This window comes from Excalfactoria chinensis, chromosome 4, assembly GCF_039878825.1.
Source record: "Excalfactoria chinensis isolate bCotChi1 chromosome 4, bCotChi1.hap2, whole genome shotgun sequence".
NCBI classification, from domain to species: Eukaryota; Metazoa; Chordata; class Aves; order Galliformes; family Phasianidae; genus Excalfactoria; species Excalfactoria chinensis.
Window position 1 is genome coordinate 67341780 of NC_092828.1, and position 25318 is coordinate 67367097.

Below are 25318 nucleotides of genomic sequence, written 5' to 3' on the forward strand. Positions count from 1 at the left end.
TCACCGAGAAAAGCATGAGTGCTGCTTTTTAAGAACAATGAACTACTACAAACATCATTATATTATTCACTTGATAAGGAAAACACTTATGAAAGTTATTTTCAAAGTTTAAATTTTGTGTGCATGTCCGCATTATTGGAATGTCTATTAGTGAAACTCATTATTTCAAAGTTCCTATTAAGTTAATTAGTCAGCAAATTTCTTTGTGCTTACACGATGCTGATCTCCCGTGATGAGTTCTGAGCCAGAAAAAATTCCTGACAGTCTAACACCTCAAATCCATATCCTTGGCAACTGTAACCATTGATTTTCATTGATGAAATTGTTATAGGAAGAGGCCCAATATTCTCTACTTTGAAGTTCTTCGTGATGGACAGAATTTGCTTGCTGTCTTTCAGTTCTTAAACAAACAAAACAACAGAACTATTATTTTACAGTGCTTAAAAAACTCCATCAGCAGAAATAAACTATTATTACTTTCAATTCAATTAAATATTCAGAAGTGAACTACATTTTAATACAGACTGTTTTGCAGCAGTTTAATTCCAGAACTTGTAACTAGCCTCAGCCAGTTGTTTTGAGACATTGGAATCTACACCTCTCATGATCACTCTTAGCTTTTTTTACTTCAGTATTCCATTTATTTAACATTATAGCACTATGCCAATGACACTGTGGAGTAACACAGGCAGCTACAAAACCAGAGTCCTGCTTCTTCTTACTCACGTCGTCTGCAGTCCATCAGCGTAGCTTCTGGAACCTTGAATCTAAGAGATCCTCCTGCACCTGGCAGTCTTCCCCCTACTTTAAGTAATTCTCTGGCTCCATAGCCTTCCACATTGACCACATCCAGAACAGTCAAGTTGTTTCTGCCACAATATAAAAATCAAGCAATCAGCCGTTAAGACATAAACGAAGTTTGAATGATCGTGGCCTTGCTATCTAGATGCCAACAACCAAAACAACACTGTGTCGGTAACAATCACTGGCCACACCGGGATTGATTTCTCGTAAACACAGGGCCCACCCAGGAACCATTCACCCTCACCAATTAAAAACTGAAGTAACAAGTTTTGTGACCGCAGCCACTAACAACAGTGCTACCTGTTAAAAAATGGCTGCTTTCTTCCATAACCTCTTTCAAACAGGGTATTTAAATCCTATCACTAAGGAGTTAAGTTTAAAGTATCAAAGCCTCCCAACATGAGAATGCCGTTGGTCTGCTGACTGAAAAATTGCCTTGGCTATAAGCACAGTACACATTCATATGCATTTTCTAACCCAGCGATCCCCCAAAAAAGAAAGAAAAGCTGAAGCTCTACTTTATAATGACCTAGATTTAAGGCACAAGGACCTCTCAAGCAACTTTTATTAAACTGTAGGTGTTCTGACTGTCAAACTTGGTCCATTTGTCTTTACTCCACCATGTGGAAAAATCATTTGCTCGCTGTCTTGTTTGCTTCTCACAAGTGAAATCTGGCTTACCTGATTAAAATAACGGAAGCCACCCTTTTGTGGTCAACTGGTGTAAAAATTACACCAACTTTTCTGGTTTCCAGTGGTTGTAAATTTAACCGAAGCAGCTCAGAACTGCATTTCTTGTTGATGAGATCCTCTTGGTGTGCATTCTGTTGAAGAAAAAAACATATGTATTTAGTCACAGAAAACATATATGTTGAACGATATCAATAAAACAAAGCACCACCTCTTTACTTAGCACAAGATACTTCTGGCAAGGTACAACAAACGCTAACTTGTTACACTAACACCTTTCAATCTGATAACATAAACATCAGATAAAGTCATTTATTTGAGCAAGGGTTCACATTACTGCATTTCCTACGAAGAATGTATTACTTTATTTTTTAAAACAGACTTTATTTGCTCAGAAAGGTAAAGAAATTACACAGCATCCTTCATATTTAAGGAGAAGCATTTCACAACAAAACTAGAACTGACAGCGTACCAAATAAACTGGGAAACGTGGCAACCATTACACCCTCGGCACAGAGCTTGCAACTTGATTCAAGTGAGAAACTGATTGTTGGCAAATATGTTAATCATTTTGAGTTACCAGAAACAAGCCGAAGTGAACTCTCTACCATCTCTCTGCCATGCTAATTGGAGGCCAGCACCACTGTAAGTTCAGTGAGACTGGAAATAGCATAAAAACATATATACTTTAATTTCAATACTGCTTTCTACTCTCTTTTTCCCCTTAAAAAAGAGATAAGAATGACAGAGAGAGGAGCAGAGAGAGAGAGCTACTCTGAAACTTCCTACTCCAGAACTGTAGGTCTCCTCTCAGGAAAGCAAAATGAGAAAGCAAATGCACACAAAACTACCATAAACTTTACAAAATGGGCTCTTTCTTGGTTGTTTTAAAATTCATAGTGGCTTGAATGAACCTTAGTAGAATAGAATTTGCTTGCACTCAAATGTAAGCCTAACTATTCATCACATGTGTATTTAAAGTGACTGGGAAAATGAGAACACGTTCAAAAATGTGAACAACTAGTCATTTGGCTAACAAGACAAGCTCCATCTTGTATTCATACATAACAAGTAACTATACAACCATGTGTTCCCGTAGCTTTTTAAGTCCCTATGTGAAATACAGGCAACAGACACGCAAACATTAAGGTTTGAACAACTCTTAATCGTTGCCAAAAAACAAAGGTCAGTTTTGATTAGTGTAGCAAACAGACTCTTTTTGCTTTTAGAAGCTAGAAATCTTTCACTGCATTTACACAGAGAATTAAAAGAGACAGAGCATGCACAAAAAGTAAGGAGCATATGTCAGTTCCAGGCTTTTGCACAAACTAGAATTGTACAATGGCTTGAGTTGGAAGGGACCTCAAGGATCATCCAGTTGCAACCTCCCTGCCATAGGCAGGGCTGCCAGCTGCTAGATCAAATACTAGATCAGATTGCCCAGGGCTCCATACAAAACATAAGAATAAACTCTAGCTGTTAACCTGGACAGTACTCTGGTAATCAGGTTATGCCAACATCCTTGGCAGCACATGGTCTAGCTGCTATCCATGACAAAAGACTTTGGGGCACAATCACAGATCAGCACTGGCATGCAGTACAGTTAAGCATCGTTATGACTGTTAAAAATGAGGTAATGAGAATCACATACAGCTATGACTTTTCAACCTCAACCTGGAAGTTGCAATGAAACTGAGGCGAAGAGCAGAAATGCAGCTTTCCCCATCCTTGAACTACTGAGCAGTATTTACTTCCACTGAAAAATTATGTTATCTTTTAAGGTTACCAACACAAAAAACCTTGTACTTCTTGGTTAACCTGGGGCTAAACTGAAGTCAAGACAGAAAGCAAACTGTGACCTTTTCAACACACGCATGCACAGGTTCTCTACGGTTGCCTTCAATTTGGAGAACAGACTCAAGTTCTGTAAAGAAACTGACTGCAGAAACACAAGCTTGACAGAGTACTGAGAAAACACAGTTACGTTCTTTTAAGTAGTACTTGGTAACAACTCAGATGTAATGCAACTAGTGTGTCAAATCACTTCCTTTAGTGAAATTAAACATCTTACCCTGTGAGAATATTCATCCAAGAGCCTGAACTCAGTGGTGGTGAAATTAATAGCTTGAGTATTTATGCCAAACCTAAACAAACCAAAACAAAAAAATCAAACACTTCAAAGCTAGCCTGTCTTACAGGCTACACTGACTTATTCTTACATATTGGCATCTGTCCTGAAAAAAAGAATACTTTTACAATTGCACTTTGAGAGATGTGAAATACTGTGCAAAAACAGATCTGCATTTTAACAAAATACCCTGCAAATCAGTTTTATGTGAATTGCATATGCTTGGAAAACATAAAACTGCCTGGATATTTCATTTCTCTTAGCAAACAGCATTGCAAAAGATCACAATAAAGACAATTTCTTGCTGTACATAAACAGAAATATCCCACAGCTTTTCTGCTACATAACTGTTGAGAAATAATCATTACCAAATATTAATAATTTAATTTTATGACCCATTTTCTGCTCAGAATTTGGGACATACTTATGTATTTTTTCCTGTACTTGGCAAATGAAAACTGCTTACTGAAGCTTATTTTATGTCTGAAAGCAAGTTCTAAGCATTTGGTACTTAAGGCAATAAGAAGAGACGTAAGAAAACCAATAAAACTGAAGTAATTGAGGATCAGTGGACCTCCAGCCACTGAGTTGGAAATTCACTTATTGCAACTTTTTATGACATTAGTTTGAAAAGAATCAGTTAGTGAACCCGACTGCTAGTAAACCCAGGCGATCTCCTGAAATGAGTGTCAAAACACAGAACACGTCATCTCAAGCCACTATAAAGAGCCTGTGTGGAAATTATATTTAGTATGCAAACATGTGCAGTTATTTATGTGTTTATCTATATACATGCACACATATGTGTGTGTGTATATACATAACTTCACATAAACACACAAATAAATGATGTTAGGGAAGCAGCTACATAGAGACTGGGGCTCCAAACAAGGGCTTTTACAAAAAAGAAAAAAGAAAAAAAGATAAAAACATTTTTTCTTAGTTTAGGTTCAGTTTCTTTTGTCTTCGCTGACCACAGTCTACAGACCATATGCTTCCTAACCAGCTTTGCTGGGAGCTGCACATCCCCACATGTGGGAGTTGCTCCCCTCACCTGGGTAGCTGGCATGAAATTGCACTAAGCCTCAAATCTTAAAAGATCATCACTTATAGTTTGTGGCTGGCAGACAAATTTGCTAAAAATACGCACAGTTTGGCTCTTTTTATGGATCAGGTGCATTACACAGTCAGTGCCAAACAGGAGGTGCTTTGAACACAATTGTACCTTACAAAAAGGAGAAGAAAATGATCCCCACATAATAATAAGCAGCAATCATAAGGCACAGAAAGTACAATTTTGAAAAGAAAAAACAGTATTCGGAGACAGTTATACTAATTACCATTTGCTGAGCAGACTCAGTGAAGCTTGGGGATCAGGGTAGTAAGAGAGAGGCAGAAGCTGCAGTGCAACTGGAAAGGATGAAGGATTTCTCAGTATGAAATACTTCACCTAAAAGGTTGGGACGGAAAAAGTTAAAAGCTACATATTTGATATTAAGTCAGCATTAGTAAAATGAGTTGAATTTTCAAGGGACTTCCACCTGGCTTCAGTCTTAATATATCTATGCATGTACAAAACTGCATGGAATAGGACAAATCTCTACAACAGCTTCTACTGCAGAAACAGCTCACAGTGCACAAAGACCTACATGTGCAAAGATACCGACTTTTTCCCCTTTAAAATAACACTCTTATTTGGATTTTGATGTGAGAAAACTTTAATGCTTGTTTGTAATTGTCAACATCAATATTTATACTCCTCCCATTAAAATATTACAAGTGAGCAGCCTGAGAACTTATCAGAGAGTCCAAGGGATAAACAATTGTGGTAGACTTGCACGTAGTAGACTTGCATAAAGATCTCAAAACATCAGTCTACAAAAGCAGTATGAAAAGGCTAAGCATCACCAAACAAACATTAACTGCAGATCTTGTTCTTTAAGCAAGCAAACATTTATCAGCTGAGAAAAAGAACAACCATTCTCACCACGCTACTTTTAACTGCTGTGGCATTGAAGCTGAGCGTAAGGCTGGGCTCTGCAGTCAACCGCGGCAAGAAAAAGGCAAATGACACCTCCTCCTCAGGCTGCTTCTTATGAATCAAGCGAGTTGATCCCAGAATGCTTCTCCTCCTTTATTGGCAAAATCAAAAAGATTTGGTTGTTTTGTTCTTGTTGTTTTCCTTCTTCTACCCTCCCCCTTCCCCTGCCCCCATGCTCCTTTTATTTATTTTTTAATCAAAAAACAAAAGATGATGATTAGCCAGGACACTAATTACACCATCTTTCCTTTAAAAATATTCTTCATAAAATAAAGCCCATAAACCTCTAACCCAGTCAAAGACATACGTAATTTACGCACATTCTTTCTATCTCCTCTTTTCCACCTGCAACAGTGACTAGTTTTCACAGCCCCATCTCTCTATTCTGGAAAGGTGCCAGTATCACTGATGCACTGCCACTACACAAATTGCTCAGACACAGTGATTGCTTCCTTCCCTTCATCCCCAACATGTAGCATCTATTAGGCTGAGGACTAAAAGCCTGGAAAGCTGTACAACGCTCCTAATCCTGAGAATGCTGCTATGGGACATGCTGACGAAGGATTTGCACAGCTCCATAACTGATGAGGTAAAACGTGCTTTGACTGCTTTAAAACTGAGTATCTATGGAGCAGCTCACAACCAAAACATTAGTTACATTCTAAAGTCCAGGCATCTGAAATGTTTACTATCACTGACTGCCTTGGAACAGATGCTTGGACATCTGGGATGCTCTGAAACTCCAGAGGCTTCAGGATAACTACTTTGGGTATAGCAAGGTCTAAAACATTTATTTTAATTAAGAATGCTTCAGGATATAAATATTCTCTTACATCATTGTACTGGTTTGAATTAAGCAACTCAACATATTCTGTACCAACCTGCAGGCTTCCCCGTGTCTTATTTTTTGCCATCTTTCATAAAGCTCACTTGCCAGCTCAGAATCCACATCCCAAGCAGAACGGTCCAGAGAGAGACTCCTCTGCCAAAGTAGATTTGCTAAAACGATAACAGGTTTCTCATATTTTTTCATACTGTTGCTGTTTCTAACAGTTGCTATTGAAAAGTCATTATATTATCAGTAATCTTTACACAGAACTCTACAAAAGAAAAACAGACGAGCTTAGTTTGAAAGTACAAAATATAATTTAATGCACAGCTCTCAGTGTTTAAAATAACCAATTGAGACTGATGACAAATTGAATAAACCAGCTACAGCTTGTTCAGGTCAGTATTTTTAGGCACGTGCATTAGACTTTTCTATTTAAATGTATGAGTATCCTAAATTATGAAGCAGAATACACCTAAAAAAAAGATCTGATTATGTGTATTGTTAGAATGGAAAGTACGAAAACATTGAATACTTACTTATATCAGCAATATTCTTTTATTCAATTTTATTTTAAAATATCTTTAGCTTTTTAGATGTTTACCAAAACGTGCCTATGTATCACCACATACTTGTCTCCTCAAATCTCTTTAATCTTTGACTGACTATTAGTGCCCTCTTCAAAACCTCACACAACATCACAGTCTAAGAAAGCATCACCTTGAGAAACACATTCAGAAGGACACAAACATTTAAAGCCTGTGGCACCCGGCTTTTTAGTGAAATTCCTTCTTAAAAAATGAAAAAAAATTAAAATGCACTATTCTGAATCAGCCCTTCATCAAATTACACATTCTTCTAGCAGCACTGTGTCCATATATCATCTAACATTGTGTTTCTCTAAATGCCAATCAAGTATTTAAAACAGTGCAACGCTGGGAGCCATCCTGAGATTCCTCAGTTGCAGAGAGAAAAGCACCATTACTATTTTTTATAGGACACAGCTTTTGGTGCTGTTTTCTAAGGCTGATAATTGGTCTTTTGTAGGAGCCTATGAAATTATTGCTATGAGAAACACAGAGAAGGTATTCAAAATTAACTCTGTCTAAAAGCAGGATACTGGTCAACGTGATTGGTTTTTGTTTGTTTGCTTTTTCAGTACAGAATTTCCAGGACCTGGGTCCAGATGACATACATTTTCTAAACTCTCCTTGAGCTAGTTGACAGCTTAATCATTGTACCTAAGTGCCTCTGAAAGATGTGACAAGAAGAAAGCAAGGAGCAATGCACCTCCATTAAGAGCTTAGAGGACGGTCTTAAATATTGTTAAGTCCAAAACTGTGTTAAAACAGAACTATAGTTTATTAAGTGCTATGGAATTAGATACCTGAAATACTGCGTAGTATAGTCACTACAGGTTACTCAGAGCCAACTAAATGGGCGACAGTCTCAGAAAAGCATATGTTTTTAAAGAATGAAGGACTTGTACTAACAATCTCCATTATTCTCAATATAAGCTCTGCTACAGAACTGCCACTGCACGCTTAAAAAAGTTAAGACAAGCCTACCTGAATCAGACCTTCCCAGGTAACACAGAATATCACAGTGGGTAATGGCTTCAAAATGAAGATCTGCTTGCTGGAGAAACAAACCAAAACAATCCACTGACCATATGACAAAAGCAAACAAAACAAAAACAGGAAAAAATTCTGTTTCCTAGTGCATAATTTGGATGAGATAAGGACAAGAATTCAGGTTGCCCAGAGAAATATAATTCCATCACTGTTCAATTCTGAGGGTTTAACTTTCCAGCTACAGAATGAGTTTTTCTTTCAGGACTATCAGGCAAATTTCTGGCCAAAGAAGCAGGCTGCTACAGTTCAATCTGCAGAGCATAACAATCATTCAGCACAACTGAATACAATACCTTGGACACAGTTGAATATATCTGCAGAGGTATTTCAATCATCACTCCTACACTGGTGGCCAAACAAATACTAGAAAGCACATCTGTTACGTTGTTCTTCACATCGAGTTTCAAAGAAAATACATTCCAACAGCCTGGAGATAGAGTCAAAGGCTCAGCAAAGTTCAGAATCTATGAAGAACCAAAAGACACTTGAATTAAAACCTGAACAATATTTTGGAGCAAGCAGTGCCTTTGCATTGTTGCTGTTAATACACACGTGCCTATAAGCGATTCATACAGTGTGCACATGAAAATGTCCTATCTAAATATAAAAATGGCCAATTAGATGCCTACATTGTGTGCTTATTCATAGATCTGTTTTGTTTCGATTGAATCAAGCCACTGCACGAGTAAATTACTGATTTTAACTTCTAAACTTCAAAGCTCATCTATGTACTAAAGACTTCCATTACAGCCAATGAAGAAATGCTTAGTCCTACAGAGCACAAACACAAGCAACAGTTCTGAGAACAGAGCAGTGGTCTATAATTTGATGCATCTGTAGCTGCAAGTGAAATAAAAAATGCTAATGAACAAAACAAAAGCAAGTTGGACGGTGAATAATACCTACTGAGAGACTGAGCTTTGCAGAACCTAGGTTACAGGCATAGGGCCACTTTTATTTCCAATCAATTTTAATTTGCATTGAGAACGCAGTCTTTCAAAAGAATCCATTCTTTATGTCAAAGAACCAAATTCTTCAATCATCAAGGACAAAGCACCGCATGAAGTTGAAATAAAACTCACCTTTAAGATGTCCTTTGTTTCTCTGGATACATAGACTTCATTCAGTTTAATGCTGAATTCAAAGTTGTTTGTAAACCATATGGACCAAAATCCTGAAATATTATGGTGTGGTTCAATATGAAACATTGCTGCAGAAGGATCAACATCAAAATACCTGCAAGTAAATACAGAATAAAAATAAATACAACTGCAATCGTCCCTGAGCACACACAATCAGTCTGCCTAATAACTGTAGTATTCTTGAATAATCCTGTCTTAAGGACTTAAGGATAAAGCAGTTTCCATTAGAATACTTACATATGTCATAATACAACATTGCCTACTGCTTTGTGATAAGGTAAGCTGGGATGAAACTGGCAAAAGAAAACTGTAGTTTCCTAATTTTTCTATCACTATTCTGCTTCTGCATTGGAAGAAAAAGGCCAGTGGAAATATTATCACAGACTCCAAACAAAGTTTATATAATCTAAGCTATTAAGGCATTTTCTTTTTTATTTTTTTTAATGCCTCCTGAAACTATTCCCCTAAAAAATACAAGAGTTATTACTTGAAATGTCACAATTCCATTTTAGCAAATGATACAGCAACAACAGGAGGAAACATCCTCACTGTACTTAGAATCACTCCATGACAAAGCAAACTAACTTTGTGTCTTAAAGTAGTTTAAAATATTTGTGTAATATCGATGAACGTTGACAAACAACAATCCACCCTTGACCTACCCTTCTAAAACTGGACAGGAAAGGCAGGCTTGTAGTGCTGTATTGCCTTCTACTAGGTTATTCCTCTTGTCATCAGAGTAAGGCCTTGCATCGTCACAGAATGCAGCTAGGTAAAGAACAGGCACACAGGAGAATACACCATCAGCCAGCAGAACAAATGCACATCTGCAATGGTTTTCACATGAGGACTTCAAAGAACACAACAAAGGGGAACACTCAGTTTTCACACAGGTGAAAAAAGAAACTAAGTGGTTATGTTCTAATTCTCAGAGGATCGAAACCTCAGTTTAAGAACTTACAAATGCCCGACACTTTATAAAAGCACGTAACAAGGCTGCTAAGAGTAACCTGACCAATCTTAATCATATGTCACCAGCAGAGCATTCTCATTTATCATAACACACTACCTCCTTTCAGAAAAAGCATTCTGAAAATAAGAAAAAAATAATCACTTAACGTAGTTTTATTAGGAAAAACAAGTGTCCATGTTATTATGAAAACAACCTGTTTCAATAACACAGCAAGTTTACATATGACAGTCTAGTGGTCAGAACAGGAAACAGGCTGCAGTCAGAAATGTCTGCTTTCACACACACAGAATCACTCAGGTTGGAAAAGACATTCAAGATCATCGAGCCCAACCACAACCTAACCAAACTACCCTAACTCTCACAACCTTCCGCTAAATCACGTCCCTGAGCATCTTCATCTTTAATCTCTGCTCTTCCACAACATGCCTAGTCTCGGGCAAAAGCCTCTTCAATGACCTTGCCAAGAAACGTCATAGAAAATGGCCACACAAACACAATAGTCCTTCAGGAAATACACTGGAAACAGAAAATAACCACCAATTATAAAAGGCTGTTGAAAAAACACAGTCAATAATTATGCCTATTTTAAAATCAGCTAATAATTTCAGTGAATGCTTTTTTCCCCTTTTTGAAAACTATATTACTTATAGAGTCCTAAATCAGCACAAAAAGCAGCATATATACAGAAAATGGAGGAAACCATTAGCAAAAGGAATTTATGCACCTCAACAAATCATTAAGATTTTGTTCAAAGTCCACCATCTAAAAAAAATAAAAAAAGCTACTGTTTTTTATAATCAAACCCTGCCTAAACATTATCTATAGGTATATGCATACTGTACCTTTACAAGAAATAGAAGCAACTTTTGTAAAGTTAGTAGATGATGAAGGTAGCAGTACTGGCTCAAATTCCACAGGTGTTCTGTCTTTTTGTGACAACTGCCTGATATCCTGCATGAAGACAAGACATAAATGAACCCTACAGCACTACTATGATTATTATTGCAGCTCCAGTGTTAGTTTGTCTTGTCACATTTGAAAGCCACTATCTGCAATTTTCTCACAACTTAAGCCAGAGTCTTTGGTTTTCAAGTTAATTAGTCTTATGCTTTTAAAAGGAAAAATCCATCACCAAACCAAATATAGACCTTCTAAGAGATTTATTAGATGCCTGGGCACAATTTAGAAATACAGAAATGTGATATTTGCCACCAACAAGCTCAATCTGCCAGTTGGCTAATTAATTCCCAAATCAAATTCAACACCCTAAAATACAACTACCTGAAGTCTATACTTACCTGTATACGCACACAGCTGTTCCCAGAATGTAAGACATACATATCCACTGTGCAATCACCTGCTCAAAAGAACGAATAGTAAGGTAAGCTCACCAGGGGTTAAAGCACTCTTGCTAAGTAGGACGCTCACATAAGAAGCAATCATAATTTAAATTTAAAAAGCATTCCATGCAACAACTCTCCCTGCAAAGCCACATTCAGCACTTAACACTTTTCAGGCTTGAAACAGGAACAGTTCAGTCCTATCACCTGGCAATTTGCTACCCAGAGCAACAGCTGATGGATACAACCCAGCTTCCACCTGCCAGCAGGTTGGAATGGCAGTACTGGTAACCACCCCTTCCCTCTACTGAAGCTCTGTCCTCAGTCACAGGATGCTACAAAGACCTGGAAGAGCAATAGAATTGCCCCAAGACAGCACAAGACATGTCTGTTTCATTAGGGTGGTCCTAATTCTTCTATGGAAGGAGGCCTGACTTCTTGCCTTTGCTTATACTTAAAATACATAAGAAGATACAGGCTAACACAAAAGGACAACACTGTGCCATTTATTGATTTACAGTAAAGAATCAGTACTGATGGAAAAAAAAAAAAGCTTGGATTTTCCCACTGACATCAAGTCTGAAGGGTTATATGACCAAATTGCAATTCAGTGAGCATACATAAATGCACTGTATTTAATAGCGAATAGCCTTATAAATACACCCCCAGTACTTTAACTGTCAGAAGCACTAACAGCAAACACCCTTGACATGACGGATGTGAAAATTCTCTGCCAGCACCAGAATAAACATACATCCACCACTCAATGCAACAAAGCACCAGCATCCCACAAGCAGGGAAAATAGGCTTACAGTGGGTATCTGTATAACAGCTTTATGTAAAGATCACATCACAGAATAGGGTACAGGAAGAACAGCGTATACTGTGATCAAACCCCAATCAGCGCTTTTCTAAAGTCAAAAAGATCATATTCTTTTCACCAGTTTTCACTAGTGTGCTAAAAAAATATTATCGTAATCTGGCAGCTCTGCCTTCAACCAGAAAGTAGAACTAGCAGAAATGTCTCAGAATGGCTACCTGAACAGACTGCAAAGCTCTATAAATACTTGAAAACCTTTTATTTATGAAATTTGCTCATCCAATAAACACAGCAGAAAGAACTGTGAGGAGTTGATTGTTTTGCCTGTGGAATTTTAGCTTAAAAGAAGAAATGATGCACACATCATCCCACTTTCCACAACAGACACTATTCCCAGTAGCGTACAGACTGTTCTGCTTTCATAGTCCTATTATGGTTAATTTAGTTACCGGGGAATTGGAAACAGCTGAAGAAATGAAAGAACCACAATATCTTTTCACACTGTTCGAGCAGATGTAAAAGCACAGGGAAAATATGAATGAAATTGATGTAGGTTACAGTCCATACCCTTACAAAGAGGGTTGCGCTATGAATAACCTTGCCCTAAGCAAGGGGCTGCTATGCTGCGTGCAGCCAATTTTCTTTTCCTTATCTGCAAAATTCAGACTGTCACTGAAATTGATTCAATCTAGCATATCAGATCATAATGCATATATAAAATCTATTGTATTACAATTAACAGTCATATTTAGGACTTACCTGAGGTCTTCGTTTTTTCCATTGCTACAAAAACTACAAAAAGATTCTCCAGTAAGTATTGTCTTTGCTCCACAAAATCTTGTTGGGCATTTTCCATTCTTACCGTTAAGCTCATTTCTAGCAGCATTGGATCATCGGACATAGAACAGCAACTCTAGAGTGAGACAAGGGGATACAGCGTGTGTGTGGTGGGGGAAGGAACACAGCCATTCATTACGGTGCAGTATCTTGAAAAGTTAATCGAAGGCATCATCTAACAGACATGATCTTCAGCACAGAAACGCTGGTAGGCAGGAGCAATTAGGACCTGTGCTAAAATTCTCAGCAGAAACCAAGGACAGTGCAGATACAGACAACACAGCAAAAATAAAGACGAAAAACAACCAAAAAACAACACCGAACCTTGAAAGAAGGCAAATTTATGGACTGTCTTAGTCAGTCTCACCTCAGGGACTGCAAAACAGTTTCCTTTGTTAAATCCTCTGACTTCAATAAAATGTGCCATAAACAGACTGATGCATGTGTCTTAATGGTAGGAAAAGAGTTCATGTTCACTGGTCTGTTTATAGTTAATTTTTCCAAATCCTGTGTTTTTTGTCTCCATTTCTCACTGAAGTAGTTTTAGAAAAACAAACACACATGTACAATTCTTAATAGCAAGCCGCCATCTGGCTAGAATACTTCAGATAAATACAAATTGGATCTTATTCCCTTTTCTAAGCAGTGGCTGCTGTTAAGACAGCTGAGTCTCAGCAACTACAAAGACACAGACACCATTTTGCAAAATACTGAAGGCAACAAGCAAAACAAAACTAGACAACAGTGAGTAACATAAATCTGTCCTGCATTGCACCATGGAGCTCGCTACACTCAGGCTCTGTTGCTGTACTGCGAGAAGGTGTAAGAGCAGACCTTCACATGAGGCATGTGATGTAGCAAAAGGGCAGCAAAATACCTTTAGTTAACCTGAAACATCACTCTGAGGTGTAACATGGGAGGAGAAGCCTCCCCAGATGCCAGCTCCCTCCCACAGCATCACAGAAATCCCCAGCGCTTGCAACAGCTGCCAGATGCACAGAGGAAGCCACAGGTGATGTGTCCTTGGGTAGCTGCTATCAGTGTGGGCAGCTGTGCTGTGTGGAACTCTAAACTTCCAGGTACATCTCAAACCTAGACTAATTTACCACACAGTGCACAGGGGAAACACAGGAATAAAGCAGCACAGAATCACTGTGATGCATACTGTGGAGAAAAAATGGCTATGGAGTCTTGACCCACCCACACCCAATGAAGGAAAGGTGCTGCAGACCACAGCTCCAGCCTATATATTTGAACAAAATACCTAGTCAAGCACCAGCATTGCTGAGAACCATTACTTAGTTATTAGGTCAACCTTTGCAAGCAAAGAAGAAGGTGAGATTCCGCTGGTACTGCCTGGGAATAGGAAGTCTAGTGCCCTTAGTAATCAGAGATTGGGAGGGGGCTTTTCTATGAAGTGTTTTAAACTGAATCATCTGAAAGTGCATTGTTGCTGCAACTTCTAGAACTGTGTCCTTCTAAACTTGGCTTAAAATAAGAAAGCTTAAATAGGTAGAACATGATAATAAAACATACCTTAACTTGTTGATATGCATCATTAGGTAAACTGCATTCAAGTTGAACATGCAAGAGGCTGGTATTCATCATTTCTGCCTGTAAAAAAACAAAGTGAAAAACACCTCAAGAGGATTGTTTTGAAAGATGTTATATAAATCCGGCTCACATAGCACAAGTTATAAAGATAACAAGAGTGCCTCCACATGTGCATCACACAGCAATGAAAGGATTTCTTTGAAAGCAAATATTCTGTACAGTAGGTCAGCAACCCAACTCCAATTCACTACGAAGGAATTAGAAAGATATCTGCATAGCATCGACACGAGCAATCCTTACAAACTCTGATAAGACAACAAAGTGATGCTAAGAAGCAGGACTATGAATAACAGGTTTTAGAGTATCCAAACGCCTACTCTGTATCTCCATGGGACAGAGAGAAGGGAGCAGGATGCACCTGAGCATTTCAGTTATACCACAAGGAACAGTTTCAGAGAAGCACAGCCAAAAGTACAGCACATACTGTGCAGCCCCGATTCAAGTGGATTTCATACCACAATGACCCAGGCTTCACACAAGAGGGCGATCCAACCCCTGTGCAGACTGTCAGCAGCACCAAAACACAGGCTGATGCCAGGCCGCACCAACCCCAAGCAGCTGTTCCTTTCTGCGAGCTCTCTCGTCCTCATCAGTTTTGAGAGCAAGAAAAACACCTGACTCCCAAGCATGCACCACTTAGTAACATCTCACAGCCAAACCTGCTAACTGGAGTTTTAATGAGGCAGTCAAACCATACTAAGAGCAACTTCTGAGGTGAGTGTTTTGACTGGATAAACCTTGTTACTTAAAATTCCCTTCTCAGTGGTCCTTGAGAGAACACTATCATCTCCAAGGTCCTAAATCACGAGGCGTTAACACTTACTTAATGTAATTGCCGAACTGTGACCACTTTCAGAGAAGAATTCTTTATTCTGCCCCAAAAGAGCCAGCAATCAGGCAAGGCTCTATACAAGATTTTCACAGGAATATTCTTGCATTACTGTCAGGACTCATAGAGTTCAAACCACATCCTACAGTTTGGCTATATTATAATTCGAAAAGAAACATTAAACAAGCCTTCTTCTTGCTCCTGAAGGCTATTTTATTTTCCTTCCAGGACAGTCCCTGATCCTGAAAAGCCATTTCCACTCTTAGAACTGAAGTGGTGTTAATAAACTGTTCTTGTAGCAATGATTCAGCAGTTTCACGTTTTCTGCAATTATCAGGATGCCACACCAAGAGAACACTGCTATCCTACTTTCAATCCCCCTCCACACCCAAACATCACACTGACCACATTTGCCTTTCACCTCCTTTTCACCAGCTCAAAATAGAAATTAAGTCCTTGGTTGCTGTTGGTACCTGCAATACCTCCCCTGTCAATGGTTCACATGCTTTGAGCTCATCTGTAAAGTCAGGAAAGGAATGCCCGAGTCTCCTATGATAACACATCCATCCCTGCAGTTCACTCCCCTTTTGACATGAGCTCCACATCTGTACAGCATTTTGAATACAACGAAGCACTGATGTGGCTGCCTGCTAAGAGCCATGCAAATATTAAACAATGCCCCAAAACAGGCGACCAGAGTAGAGACCGCATCCAGAAACTCAATGAACAAAGATGACCTATATGTGCACCACCATACATCAAATCTTAGCAGTAACCACTTGCTGCTGAATGGTGATGTGGGCACACTATGAATTCAGTGCTGGATACAACTCTTCTTTCGACTCAGCTAAAGATCCAGGACCACAGCCAGAGCACACAGATTACGAAACCCTCCCCAAGCGGAAACTATGAAAACAGTAAGAAAAAGAGGTTAAAATTCAACAGCAGAAAAGGCAACTTTGTCATTCTTTTTCATTTCAGATTTGGGTAAGAATGTGGGGAAATGACAGAAGAAAAGCCTAAGTAGCCTTTCAGATTTGAGGACAGTTAATCAGTACAAACTCGATGCAGCATGGAAGCTCATCACCCCCAAAAAGGCAGACAAAAGCACCACTGCAGAGGTTACAGTTTCACCTACAATCTCCAGGGTGCTGCCAACAGCTAAAGAGGAAAGAAAATAAAAGCTTCACCCACATCTTTACACACAATTCTGGCCACTCACCTTCAAAAGGAGCTGTTACAAATTGGAAAAGCTGCAGAAAAGGGCAGCCAACTGTGCTAAGAAATGACCAGCCCATGATCACAGGGAAGGATGCCACAGAGCATGGATTGCTCAGCTTGGCAAAGGGAAAGATGAAAGGTGAAATACTGTCTAAAAAAAAAAAAACAACTTCTGGGTTTAAGTGCCAAAGCAGGAGGAATTACTGAAACTAAATGTGCAGCACAACAAACAAATACAAACTGGTCACAAAGAAATTTAGACTGGAAGTTAGATATAGGTTCCAGCCATTAGAGTGAGAAAAGGTGTAGGCAGGAAAAGACATGCACCAATACAGCCCTCAATGAGCCTTCTCAGAGTAGACTTACTTTGGCATATCCAGATGAAGCTTATGCTATCCTCAGCTTACATTAGCAGTGTATTTTATGTGATTCAGATCAGTAAGGCAAACTGAAAGTGGCTCTTCTGGAGCAGAGACCTATCTGTAGAGAAATCTCTTCCACAAATGGGACTCAAATACAAGCCACAAATCTCTTTTCAGTATTTAGATTTCACCTACCACCTTCAACAGATGCACCCGTGCCACTGCTGCAGCAGTTCTCTCCAGACTGGCAGCATTCACTGAACTGAAGAATAATTCTCCAATTACAGCCAAGCAGAAAAATTATACCCAGAGCTAGGAGAACTAAGTCAGCGCTCTCTTGCATCTTGTGTACTGAGACAAGATTGGTACCAGATGGCACTGCCAGGCATGATCTCAAGCTTGTACTCCAGAGAAATAAAGCAGAGGAAAATGCTCCTCACTATTACAGTAATGCAAATGCCAAATGCTCCCCGAAACTTTTCCATTCAGTCATTTAACAGAAGAAAAAGAAATAAGAAAAAAGACCTGAGGTGAGAATTTTTCTCAGGAAGGTAGTGTGAAGGCAATCAACATAGGTCACATTTAGAAACAAGATTATATTCCTGTTATGTGCTAGAATATTCTGAATACTCTTTTTTTTCCCCTCTCTTTTTGAACAAAATTAAATCCACATATAATACAAAAGTTCTTATCATGAAAAAGCTTGAAGGAAATCAGACTCGTCAATTTCTCCAGTTAGTTAGTTATTCAATTGAACTGTCCCATGTAGCCTAGAGGACTACAGAAATAGAATCAGAGAATCGCTAAGGTTGGAAAAGAGATCTAAGATCATCTAATCATACTGCCCAGCCTGGAGCTGCACCTAAATCTCAGGAACTGTCAAAGCTTCTCTTCCAGTTTAAGCAGTTATGCCTCCTAAATCCACCTTGTTCTATTCCTCACAGTTCCATGTTCCAGCCAAGCCGAGGGCTGATGTCTCCAGCAGTAATGGGAGGGGATACTCCAGCTGGAATCTTATTCTCATCAGAATGCAGCATGCTATGATTTCTAATTAAGTGATAAATCATGCATATCACAGCTGTGAACCAGCCTGGGAAATGGATCTGAAGTAAAACTGGAAAGTAAAAAAATAAAATTAAATAAAAAAAAAAATGAATAAAATAAAAATAAAATAAAAATAAAATAAAAATAAAAATAAAAATAAAAATAAAAATAAAATAAAAATAAAATAAAAATAAAATAAAAATAAAATAAAAATAAAATAAAAATAAAATAAAAATAAAATAAAAATAAAATAAAAATAAAATAAAAATAAAATAAAAATAAAATAAAAAAATAAAAAATAAAAAAATAAAAAAATAAAAAATAAAAAAATAAAAAAATAAAAAAATAAAAAATAAAAAAATAAAAAATAAAAAAATAAAAAAACAAAAAAACAAAAAAACAAAAAAATAAAAAAATAAAAAAAAGAAAAAAAAGAAAAAAAAGAAAAAAAAAAAATAAAATAAAATAAAATAAAATAAAATAAAATAAAATAAAATGCTCAGCTTCTCCTTCCCCAGTTCCTCTTGGAACACAGTGGATATTTATTTTTTTCTGTTTCTCATCTTTAATTTAGAGCTTTATTAGCACAAATGAGAGGACAACACACCACAGAATCATAAAGAAGTGGAAATAGTCTTAAGACAAAAAGATGTTTCTCTCAATAAAACCAGAAACACCAGCTCATCATAAAACTACCTACCCACTCTCATCACTTAATCACACTTATCACCCTACACTTATCACCCACTACTTCTCTCCCACAGTCACTAGGACTTTCTGTTAAAATTCCTTGTACCCCAACAACATGAAAACAAAATTCTTTCACGTCCGAGTAGGTTAATGTTTCACTTCTGCTTGAAATGTATTACTGTACCAGTGTTTGTGATGTCTGGATGCTCTGAATGTGTGGAAGCAGTAAGTAGGCATTTGCTAGCTGTATTCTAGGCTCTTCTGGAGATGTTAGAGTTCCCGTGCCAAAAACCTGTTGTTAAAATAGAAATGAGTCATTATGTCAACATTCAGTTATCACAGTAATACACAGAACTCCTTTGCTACTAAGAACCTGAGGAAATACTATTTTAAAAGACAACATACGTAGTTTCAAAAGTTCCAGTGTGGAAAGTAATTATACACACAATAAGCACAGTAGCATCTTCATTCACCTCACTTCTTCCAAAAGAAAAATGCTCACCTGCAAAGCATCAGGTTATCCCAGAAAGAAAGAGCAGTTGAATACCTCCTGCTCTTCAGGCAATTACAATACAACACCCAAAACATGGCAATTCTATACCGTAACCATGTTGGCTAAGCTGGTTATCAGACATTTCTACCATTTTTAGTTTTTCTTTTTTTTAAGCCATGAGCGAATGGACACATCACCTTCCAAGTTTTCTTCACAAATGATGAAGTGAAGCAGAACTACTTTCCAAAACCACATAAACAACATTTACATGTCATGGGAGCCTTTGTCTGAAATGGAGAGAGGGGAAACAACTGCATTCACAGTTTTATGGCCATGTGGGAATTGCTTGAAAACTCTGTTCCAAGCTCAAAAGCATTCTGAATTCAATGGCTTTGGCTTCAAAACTGAGTAAAATATTGATTGATTGTTTTGTTTTTACAAGTCTGCAATATTCAGTGAAACACAAGTTAATATTTGCAAGTTAATCTTCTTTATTACTTTTTTTTTTACTGCATTTGTATTCCTCTCTGTCAAGATTAGTTTAGGAAAATGAGATGTAAAATAACGTCAGCTTGTTTTATTTTTCCCTGCTATGAAAAATCCATTAAGGTTTTTCACTTCTAGCAAAGAAACCTTTTATAAATTGAAAAAAAAAAAACAACAAAAAACCAACAATGTTTTTAAGTGAAAGGTCAATGCAGCATTCACTGAAAACCTATGACAGCTATGGATACAAAACATCACATGAATGGAAATATTTTTGGGATGTTTCCTTTTTGATGGAGACATTTACAAAATACATTTCACTATAATGCGACTTTTTCTCCATTTGGGCAATTTGTTCATATGCACTTCTTGCACAAACGTGTTAGCAATACTGAACATATTTCGAGGCTTTGGAGCTCTCAAGAGTGCCATAGCTTGTATAACCGCTGCATTTAGATTCAATTTTGAAACTCTTAAACTTAATGCAAGCTGAAACCACGGACAGTTACTTCTTGTTACATACCTTACAGATGCCTATTGAAATGGTCTACAAATAACAGCATGCTACTGATTTTAGCAACAGCCCAACACCAGAAAATCAGTTTCTTCTGACACTGACAACTGTTTCCCTGCAACTTGCTCACAAAAGGAGTGGCTGAGCAGACCAGGTAACAAAAACAAGGGGTCAGGAGTGAATGCAGAGAGATGCAAAAAAAGAAAAGAGCCATCACTCTAGAACACAAAGTTCCCACAACATTTGGCATCACCCCTAGTATTTGCTAGCCAAAGGAAATGTCCATATTCCAAAATCCGTATTCCAGTGAACTTATCTCTGCTTCCTTACGAGCAGACTTTGTTTTCTAATTCACTATGAGAGTAGAATAACTAAATGGTTGATTAAAGTTGGCATTGTTTTTAAGCCATCGGATTCAAATTCAGACTTTTTCTTTTACAAATCAATGGAGGTAAAAAATTTGGAACGTATAATGTCCCTTATAAAAATCTTAACACCTAACAACTTAATACTTGCTCTCTTCTCTGATTAATCAGATAGTAGACGACCCTACTTATCTACATAAAAGCCAAGCCATAAAGGTCCCCAGTTTATCTACATAAAAGGTGGCTGAAGATCACCTGAAACAGTTATTAAATGTCTTGGTGTTCTCCCCGCCCCCCCATGACAAATACATCCCAGAACAGTTCATTCAGGACTGCAATATTATTCGGAGCCAAGCAGCAGTGACAGGACCCTAATGTTCAAAGTACACAGAAACAAATACAAATATACTTACTACCACAGGTAGCCCTGTGATTTTAAATGCATACTTGTATGAGGAATCATGAGATCAGCAAGATCTGGTAAAAGGGATGAACTGTAAACACTATTCCACTTGACTTGCATCAGGAATTCAACAAACATTTGAAGTTGATTTTTTGCTATATTTTTTTAAGTTCAAAATGTATTCATACAACTTTCAAAAACACAAATTCAAAACTCAAATGAAAAATAAGTGAAGTTACCTGATATGAAAGTACTCCGTGAGATGAGGTATTTATAAATAGCGAGCTTTCAATATTGCCTTCCTCTGTTGGCAGAAAAAGCACTCTGAATGAACTTTTTCCCATAGCTGGAATCACCTACAGAGACCACAAAGAAGGTTGCTTGCTCAGTGCATTTAGTTAGAACACCCACAGGCATTTCCACACACACACAGCTGTACATGTAGGTCCCACACACAGAACCTCGGCACTGAAGTTTCACCTGCCCATATCTCTCAACTCTATCAACAGAACACCAATAAACACCAACATATTTGTGGATGACTGCATAACTCTGCACATAACAGAATGAGACTTGAAGTCAATTTAAAAATGAACAGTTATTTTCTTTCTGAATTACTGTAGAACACATTTTCTACTGCAAGTTTTGAATGTCTTCTTCCCCACCAGAGTCAGTAAAAATGAGCAGGAAAGTGCTAGCAAAAACAGCAAAAATAATAAGTGTAGGTCCTAGGGAAAAAAAAGGCACAAAAAGAAAACATGGAATTAAAAGTTTAGGAAGCATGAAGGCTTTGCACTTGGTCATTACATAGTTTCCATAAGTACATCAACACTCACCTGGCTATGTGCAGGAAACACATGAAACTGTCTAGAAGCTGTAAACACTGAATTCACTACAACTTCTCTATCTCTACTAGGATTGTAGGCATGCAGCATTTTAGCTCTTGGCAAACCCAGTAATCTAAAGGGGGGAAAAAAAGAGAAGGAAGTTATTCACATTTTTAAGTTTAGACAATGCACAAGAGGCATCCAAACAAATCACACTGAAACACACTGATATGAGACAAACGCTGTTCTGTATCTATCCAGTATGTGTTAAGGCTCCCCGTTCCATTTTCCTCCTTTCTATAACCACATTGATTTTCATTTTAAAAGTATGGCAAGGTGCAAAACATAATTCCAACTCCGTGACAACTGCTTACTATCCCTCTTATCTTTTTCTTCTCTTTTTCTTTTTTTCAGAGAATGGAATGATCTTCACTGATGGCCTCAACCTAAATGCAGACCGGCAGAGCTGTTCCTCCCCACTTAACTGAAATAATAGTAATGGAAGATACTCACTGCATTCCAAAATGCAAAACTGAAGGGTGAAAATGTAAGGCCTTCCCATTTGGAGGCATTTTTGCTGAGAAGCTGAAAAAAAGGAGACAAGAAGCTACAATTAGTATTTAAAAGACACAACATAGCAGAGAAAGAAGATACTTTATAGGCTACGCTAAACACTACTTCCAAAGGTTTTCATGTAGTCCTCCCCCTGACATGAGAGCAACCTTTTAAGAAGGTAAAACAGCACATGCTGGAAAGTCCATACTAACAAACACTGAGCTTAATATGCATTTCACTCCAGAGGCACTGCTGGCTCGAACAAGCTCCCTTTCTTGCACATATTACCTTGGTCACACTGAGGCACCTGTATTTGAGCCTGGGCAGGGAACTATAGAGGTGAATCCATTTATAAGAGTCCTGAGGTATGAAAATTGTGTCAGCACAGAACAGACCCATGGTTTAATCTGTTTCACATTCAGAGAAGCACTTTTACTAGCAGAGCAGAGATGGGCATGTAGAAAAGCAAACAGGGGCTTGTGAAAATCTGATACCAAAAGAAGTCCTTTCCTAACTGGCTTTAATACAAAATTCAGCTCATTTCTTACATGCAGAAGACAGTAAGAAACATGTGGAAACATGCCTGTCATCATTATCATCTTTCCTTTTCTCTTGGTAAATTTACAGTGAAGTTCCCCACAGCTCTAGCACCTTTTCACCTTATTTCCATACAAGCTGATGCTCTGTAATGCAGACAGAAATCCCAGCACATCTTCACCACTTTCTCAACTAAAACATTCACCGCAAGCCCAGCCCCGCTCATTACAGCTACATACCCAGTGCTGCGCTATTAAAAACTTCCCTAGAAGTCTACAAGATCTATTGCCAGAGACAGCTTTGTCATTACTGGGTGATGCTAATCAGCAACCCAGCAAGGGTAAGCATGAGGTGGGAGAGAAGGGCTGTGGTAGCATTAGTTATCCAGGTCCTTTGCATAACAAACAGTAGTACGGTTAATTGGTTCCCAGTTTAAAAATGCAGTTCTGTAACATTATACCTTTTATTTATTAAAGTACCCACATAATTCTGCTGTTGTATTCCAAACCAATAGAGCCATCATAATTTATTACCCGTCAGGAAAAAAAACCCACAGGTTTATTACTACGAAAACCCACAACTTTTATGATGTTCCTCCTAAGAGGGAGCAAACTCCCTTGCAGTCATAGCAATAGGAATGTGATATATCCAAGTGACCAGCACCATCTCAGGACTGACACCTCGTTTGTTCTGGAGAAGGCAGCCTGGACCTAGGATGGCTGAGACCAAGCCTCAGTGGATGCTGGGCGCACACTGGGCCCAGTCTTACTACAGCACAGAGTGATGATGAATTACTGCTGAGCACCTCTGCCCATGACACCCCTACAGGAAGGGACAGCAGCTGCTTCTGCCCTGCATGCACCCTGTGAGGGCTGCTGTAAGCTCCCACCTGGCCCCAAAAGCAGAGCTGCCACATTCCTCCAGCTGCTCATGGCCCTGCCCGGCAGCCAGTTCCCAGCGCCTGCAGCACTCATCGACACCCAGGAAGCACTGCCAGAAAATAACTGCAGAGCTGTGCTCACTAAATGGCACAACCTATGCAAGGAAAAACATACTGCTTTTGCAGGTTTCATTTTCTTTTGACAAGACACGGGGATGGAACAGGGCAAAAAGGGCAGGGGATCATTCTGCCTGTCACCCCCAAACCCTCTGCTATAAAGGTCCACCAACACCAGAAGCATAATTCTCTTTGTAAACACATCTCTCCAAATGAGCTGGAGACTGGCAGGACACTCTCATACACCAACCCCAACCAACAAAGCTACCCCATCCAGATCTCAGCAGTGCATCTGACACAGAAGAACATTTCAAAGACAAACCTATTAAGATGCTTAAAAAACTGAAGTCACTTGTAAAATAGAACACTTACTTTAGAACAAATAAAACAAATTCTTCTCAAAAATGGATTCACTTCAAGTTATGCCAAAAAACCTCTGTTGGCTGCAGACTGTATGCCCAAAAAAGTACATAGGATGTTTCACAAGAAAGTAACAGGCCTGGGAAAGACCCACAAATATCAGCCTAAGAATGGAAGTCTTGAAACAACAAATGTGGAGACACTGGGTTTCCACCTCCTTCATTGCTTTTTCACCATCCTTCTGTCTAGCAAAGCCTAGCAAACTCTCCCATTTCTCAGGCTGACCAACAGAGCACCATCTTCCAAATTCCAAAATCTCAGGGGACAAGCAGTCCAAACTGGAGGGAAACAAAATGGAAGAGGGGAAAGGAACTCCTGGCAGCTACCTGCACACTGCTTCACAAGCTGTAAGACCTTAAGGCAGCCCATTCCTTCTGCTAAGAATTCCTGTAGATGCTCACATGTAGGGAACAGGGCATCAGAGGGACACAGTGTTTCATAAGGTTCGGGGGACATGGTGTTCTGTTGATGTGGGACTAGCCAAGGGCTTCCAACACAGCAATGCTAATCATGCATACACACAAAGTGCTGCTAGACACGCAGCCGAAAGTATTTTGCCCTTCCTTCTTTAGGTTTTGTTATTCTTTGCTACTAGTAGTGAATATCAGTAGACAAGCAAGTCAGCACAACTTATTAATAACTTGCAGTCCGCAAAGGGAATATTTATATGTAATACATACTACTCACAAACATTTCCTCCAAATAAGCAAACAGGTTTTCTAT

At 38.5% G+C, this 25318-nt stretch overlaps 1 protein-coding gene across 1 annotated transcript in view; it reads right to left on the reverse strand.

The window, feature by feature from the left end:
* The window catches only part of TMEM131L (transmembrane 131 like), a 66557-nt gene that overhangs the window by 16857 nt on the left and 24382 nt on the right, over positions 1-25318 (reverse strand). The window contains exons 4-22 of the mRNA XM_072335926.1: positions 22600-22671; positions 22096-22219; positions 21499-21615; positions 19183-19290; positions 14775-14852; positions 13161-13314; positions 11540-11598; positions 11084-11192; positions 9931-10036; positions 9209-9362; positions 8420-8590; positions 8061-8130; positions 6545-6662; positions 5610-5754; positions 4963-5072; positions 3566-3638; positions 1486-1628; positions 727-869; positions 214-400 (exon numbers count right to left, since the gene is read on the reverse strand). Of these exons, the coding sequence (XP_072192027.1) occupies positions 214-400; positions 727-869; positions 1486-1628; positions 3566-3638; positions 4963-5072; positions 5610-5754; positions 6545-6662; positions 8061-8130; positions 8420-8590; positions 9209-9362; positions 9931-10036; positions 11084-11192; positions 11540-11598; positions 13161-13314; positions 14775-14852; positions 19183-19290; positions 21499-21615; positions 22096-22219; positions 22600-22671 (2241 nt within the window). The remainder of the gene's footprint in view (positions 1-213; positions 401-726; positions 870-1485; positions 1629-3565; positions 3639-4962; positions 5073-5609; positions 5755-6544; positions 6663-8060; positions 8131-8419; positions 8591-9208; positions 9363-9930; positions 10037-11083; positions 11193-11539; positions 11599-13160; positions 13315-14774; positions 14853-19182; positions 19291-21498; positions 21616-22095; positions 22220-22599; positions 22672-25318) is intronic.